This window comes from Gopherus flavomarginatus, chromosome 18 (assembly GCF_025201925.1).
Source record: "Gopherus flavomarginatus isolate rGopFla2 chromosome 18, rGopFla2.mat.asm, whole genome shotgun sequence".
NCBI lineage: Eukaryota > Metazoa > Chordata > Testudines > Testudinidae > Gopherus > Gopherus flavomarginatus.
The window spans coordinates 8,148,568-8,154,567 of NC_066634.1; the positions used below are offsets into that span (position 1 = coordinate 8,148,568).

Below are 6,000 nucleotides of genomic sequence, written 5' to 3' on the forward strand. Positions count from 1 at the left end.
TTATATCGATTTAAAGGGCTCTTTAAATTGATTTCTGTACTCCTACAAAACGAGAGGAGTAATGCTAAAATCGATATTACTATATCGGATTAGGGTTAGTGTGGACGCAAATCGAAGTTATTGGCCTCATTATTTTACAGTAGCTACCCACAGTGCACCGCTCCAGAAATCGACGCTAGCCTCGGACCATGGACGCACACCACCGAATTAATGTGCCTAGTGTGGATGCGCACAATCGACTTTATAATATCTGTTTTATAAAATCGGTTTAAGCTAATTCAAATTTATCCTGTAGTGTAGACGTAGCCACAGCCACTCTCCTGCCCCACACTCCCTGCAGCCTCCTCTGGCCACCTGTCCCTTTAGGCCTTTCTCTTTACAGTCTCCTACATCCCATATCTGCCACTCTATCTGCACTCCCTATTCACCTGTCCCCCACAGCCTTCTGCCCCCCACTTCCCTCTTCCCTCCCTTCTGGTCCCCACAGGCCCCTGACCCTCCACAGCCTCCATCCTGCCCCCACCTCCTTGTCCCCTCCGCCTCCCCTTCTCCCCCATTCCTCTGCCCCTCAACTTCATTCCTGACCCATATTCCATTGCACCCCTCAGCCTCCCTGCCACCTCCTCAGCGTCACTCCTGCCCCCCATGTCCTCCTGCCTCCTTCAGTCTTGCTTCTGCCCCCACATTTCCATTGTTGCTCAGAGTTTGTCATCCAGTCAAAACCCGCAGCCATATTCCCCAGGGAAAACATGGCTTCAGTCTCACTGAAAACAATGGGAGTGGGTGGCCATCTTTATTAGTGCTGGGGCAGCTGCACCTCCACACACCAGAGCTGCAGGGAGATGGTGGCTGTTTGGAATAAGGGCAGCTTGACTCCACCCCCCCCAGTGAGAATAACAGGAAATGACACATGAGTTGGAAAAGGGAAAACAGGCAACCCCTGTGCCGGGAATTGCAAGATAGTGGGAAACACTAAGCTAAATATTGGGAGCCTTCTGAGAAAATTGCCAGAGCTGGCAGCTCAGGGTGTCCTGGTTTCCCTGCAGATGCAGATTGTTTTAAGTTAGAGCTTTTGGGAATCACCCCAGGAAAGTTGTTTGCTCTCATTGGGCCAGTCGACCCCCAGCCCTTCCCCTGAAGGTGCTGCTGTGATTGTGGCTGCGGCAGCAGTTGCTGAGTGGGGGAATGTCTCTGTTCCAGCGGCCAGTTGTGCATTTCACTGAGGGGCAGTGAGCTGTGCTGGACCCTGGCCAGAGACACTCGACAGGGATGTCATGCAGGAGAATTGTGAGGCCGTGACCTTGCTGGTTAAGGATTCCTGTCCCCTCTCTCATACCCAGGGCAGCTTCTGCTCCGGGTTCTTTCTGGGTCCTTAGATTTCAGGGGGATCAGCTCCATAGTCCCTTAAGCCCCCGTGTGAGCGACTGTCCCCTCCACACCCCTGCCCATGAGAGAGGAGATTTGGAGACATAGTGGAGAGGCTACTGGCTTCATCTCCATCCCCAGAGCTTCCAAGGGAGAGGATGGAGGTACCTCGCTGCATCTTTACATGTGGATGTGCACTGACACACGGAGAGATTTTGCGTGTCCCTCCCTTGCCAGGACTGTCCCTGATCTCAGAGAGGGCTCTGGTCTCAGCAGGGCTAGAAAAGGGGAAAAAGTTGCGCAAATACGCTGGGCCCAAGTCATAAAATTCCCCAGGGCATGAAAACCCCCAAATCTCCTGCAGGGAGCACCGCACACCTCCCAGGAACCACCTGACCTCCCCAGAGGGGCTTCAGGAACATTTCCTCCTCCATTTGGCTAATACGAAGGCACCCACCCCCCATCAACTCTGTCTCAGAATGACTAAATTGTTAGCTCTTTGGCGCAGGGGTCAACTACTGCTCTGTGTTTGAGGCCCCACTCTTGTCTGGCACTTTGGCACAAAAGTAACAAACATGAATAATGATAATAATAAACCCTTGGGCTCACCTATTTTACTTCCTCTGAGCAGGTCTTCCAGTTTTCAGTCCTGACATGATCTCCCAGCTGGAACAAGGAGAAGAGCCTTTGGGTCCTGGATCTCCCAAGGCTCTGAGGAAAGAAGGATCCTGAGAAACATTCATACAGGTGAAGAATTGGCTACGTGGGCATGTAAACCATCCACCATCGACATAAACAGCTGGGATTGCTGCTGAGGCCCCATGAAGTCTCCCAGCTCTGCTGCATCTCACCCAGGTCACGACTGTGCCCAGCCGGAGTCAGATCCTCATGGGAGATGTCACTCATGGCTCTTGCCTCTTGGCAATTGCTCCCTTCTCTTGAATGTTCGGACGGGGTGTGGCAGCAGAATTGGTCTCCTCTTCTCTGGGGAAGGGCTGGTGGGGATTTGGGCTCCTGAGTTTTCAATCTTCCCAGTAATTATTTTGTCTCCCCCCACCTTTCTCAGTCCCCTTTCTGAGGTTGCCTCTCCCCCGGCACAGGGGACAATTCATGTCTGGATACTCCCTCTATCCTGGCAGGTGATGTGATGGTGAGTGAAAACAAGGAAATGAATCCTGAGCAGGAAATCCCTGAGCAAGTGGAACCACACGGGCCGGCACTGGCACCATCCAAAGGAAACATTTCCTGGAGGGGTGAGCAGGGAGCAGCCTGCAAGGGTCGGTGCAGGCCGGAGAGGCAGCAGGAAACCCCCCAGTGAAGAGATGAGGTAACTCGCCCCAGAGAAGTTTGAAGGACCACAGTGAAACTATGCTCCAGCTTAGAACCCGCACTAAAGAGAAACTGTATGAATGTCCTGAGTGCGGGAGGAGCTTCACTCGCAACTCACACCTTATTGTGCATCACAGGATCCACACAGGAGAGAGGCCCTATGACTGCCTGGACTGTGGGAAGGGGTTCATTCAGGGTGCCGACCTGACAAAGCACCAGAGAACCCACACAGGAGAGAGACCCTATTGTTGCCCCAACTGCGGGAAACAGTTTGCCATTTTCTCCTCCCTTATTTCACACCGGAGACTGCACACGGGGGAGAGACCCTACAAATGCCCCGAGTGTGGGAAAAGCTTCACTGCCAGCTCCAATCTTATTGTGCACCAGAGAACCCACACTGGGCAGAGGCCCTGGGCATGCCTCGACTGTGAGAAAAGCTTCAGCGTGAGCTCCAACCTTATCGCCCACCAGAGGATCCACACAGGAGAGAGACCCTACAAATGCCCCGAGTGCGGGAAAGGGTTCACTCGGAGCTCCCACCTTGTTTCCCACCAGAGAATCCACACAGGAGAGAGACCCTATGAATGCCTGGACTGTGGGAAGAGCTTCAGTGAGGGCTCAGACCTCATTAAGCACCAGAGGATTCACACGGGAGAGAGACCTTATAAATGTCCTGAGTGTGGAGAAAGCTTCAGCCAGAGCTCAAGCCTGATTAAACACCAGAGAGTCCACACCAGGAAAACCCCCTGAGTGCGGGATAAGTTTCCCACTGAGCTCCACCCTTATTTCTCATCAGAGAATCCACACAAGAGAGACTCTATAAATGTCCATTCTGTGGGGAAGCCTGCCAGTGGAAGATCTCTTTAATGTCCCACTAGACATGCCACAGAGAAGGTGGCAGGAACTCTCCCTGAATGTAATATTTCTGTGCCCTGCTGACGCAATGTATAAACATGCTTCATTTCAGGATGGTCTAGGCAGAAGGGGGTCAGATGGGTGGATGTTTTGAGTTTCAGTGTGGCTGGAGGAGGGAGCACTGGGTACTGGGGAGATGGGTTATTTCAAGGTCTGGAGGAAGCAGGCATTGAAATTAGTGAGGAGCATTTCTGCAGGGGCTACACACACTTACCAGGTCAGAGAAGAGGTGAAGATACCCCATTGCACTTTGTGTCCATGTTGTCTCTGCAGCTCCCAAGGCCTCTCAGGGTGGGTGTGAGGGCAGGGGATGCTGTTATTATTATTTGTGTTATCACAGTGCCCTAGTCATGGCCCAGGACCCCTCTGCATCAGGCACTGTGTAAACACGGAATGAAAAGCCAGTTCCTACCGCAGAGAGTTTAAATTTAAGTGGAGAGACGTGACAACAGATGGACACGGACAGATGGGAGGTGAGGGTCCAAGGAAGCAGACTGTATAGGTAGCATGATGGGTAGCATGCTCAGCATACCAGCACCCTAACCACTGTCAGGCTTTTTGGAGGCCTCACAGCAAAGGAGAGCTTTAAGTTTTTCAAGGAAAGAGTGCGGGGTCCTGTGGGTCCTGTAGTAAGTGAAGGCCCTGATAAAGGCCCAGTATGAGGCCTGAGACCTGAACTAAAATAATGGCGAAGACTTTGCTAACATAAAGCAGAGTGAAGCTGTGAGCCAGAGGCAGGCCCTACTCACAGAAGCTGGCAAGGAAAGGGCTGATGCTGCAAGAAGATACGTACCTAAAAGGTACTGAACACTAGAGATCAGAACATTCAGATACTTGCACATTCCACACAGATAACAAGGAACAGATTGACCCATCCCAATGACAGGGGAAAAAGGGTAAAATGATGGATAGAGTTGTTTTGATCGAACCAACATATACAAGGTGAGAGGTTGTACCTTGCTATGTAGAGGGGCTGCACCTCAATACGTCAGGAGTGATGTGTAACTTGTTTGTACCTGTGTATAAAAATGTATCCCTGGGGCGATGTCTTTGTCCGGCTGAGGGGGCAGTGGAAAGTCCCTCCACTGACTGAGCCAAGTCCATTGACCGTGGGCACATATTAGTAGTATGCCTTTTACTAGAGTAACAATCTAGGGGAACTATCATTGTGTCCAATACGGCAATAAACCTGGCCGATGTGCCTTCGTACCTTACTAGACTCTGTGGTCATTGGGGGTTCTCTTTGGGTCTGCTGTGTCAGCTATCTGCGCAGAGCTGGGACAGCACACAGAGGGAACACACGCACGCAGCCGAGTAATACTAACAAGGAGAGAGCAGAGCAGAGCACCACACCAGTAGCATCTGACAACACACCTCTGACAACAGGTCCATAGTATAAAGCAACAAGAGCTGCTGATCCGAAGTGAGAGGATGGACTCCGTAAATGCAGGGACTGGAGACAGGGGAATTCATGGGGGAGATTCCCTGTTCCTGAGAGGGTAGTATGGCGTAGTAGTGAGAGCAGGGGGAATTGGGCCTCAGGAGTCCTGGGTTTAGTTCCTAGCTCCAAGCGGGGAGTGTGAACTAGTGGTTAGAGCAGGGTGGGGGTGACTGCTGGGCTCAATAACCAGCTCTGCTAGTGTCACCTCATCCCAATCACTTCCCCTCCTTTCTCTGCATGTGTCTCTTCCATCTGTGCAATGAGGATAAGTCACACATTATCCCAGGGTGTTGTCACTAATTACTGTGTGTTCAGAGGCTCAGGAGGACAGAGGTGCCAAGGGAGGGGAAGTGTCATTGTTACTGTGTTTCATTATTATCTGATCCTCTCCCATCCCACCCCAGCTGTCTCATCACTGGACGGGATTTGCTGAGTTGAAGGGAAGGGTTTCATCTGTTTCTAGGGAGGGGATTAGCTCACATTGTCACATACTGGGTTTATTCCTGAGCTAACTGCCCTGGGAGGGCTTTTCTCTTTGTTTCTGGATGGGGCACGGGAGAGGTGGGGTCCTGTTTTTTTTTGTTTTCCACAATAGCAGAGGCTGGATTGAATGACACAGAAGCCCCTTCCAGTTCTATGTTCCTGCTTCTGGAAACGCAAGTTTTGGAGGAATGGTTATGTCTTGCTAAAGTTATTACCTAATTGGATTTTGATCTTCCCAGATAAATTCCTAATAAAATGTTTATTGTGAATCCCTCGTCTCCCTGAGAATTTCCTGTTCTCGAGCTCTACATGTGGGGAGCGAAGTGCCAGACAGGGACATTCCCCAGCCCTCCCATTATTTTCTCCCTATCAGCGGAATTGCTGGCTCCCCCATATCCAGCCATTCACTGATGTCTCTGCTACTCTGGTGTTTGAAGTGGGGTCAGGTGCCTCCACATCTTTCTTCT

General features: G+C 51.2%; 1 protein-coding gene across 5 annotated transcripts in view; it reads left to right on the forward strand.

The window, feature by feature from the left end:
* Positions 1–5,676, forward strand: part of LOC127036596 (zinc finger protein 572-like) — a 29,430-nt gene extending 23,754 nt beyond the window's left edge. For 4 of the 5 annotated variants that reach the window (XM_050927644.1, XM_050927646.1, XM_050927647.1 and 1 more), the window contains 2 exons: positions 1,997–2,112; positions 2,432–5,676. In XM_050927644.1, coding sequence (XP_050783601.1) covers positions 2,734–3,444 — 711 coding nt within the window. In that variant the 5' untranslated portion in view covers positions 1,997–2,112; positions 2,432–2,733 and the 3' untranslated portion in view covers positions 3,445–5,676. The remainder of the gene's footprint in view (positions 1–1,996; positions 2,113–2,431) is intronic. The other variant, XM_050927643.1, reaches the window with a different exon arrangement.
* The last annotated feature ends 324 nt before the right edge of the window (positions 5,677–6,000 follow it).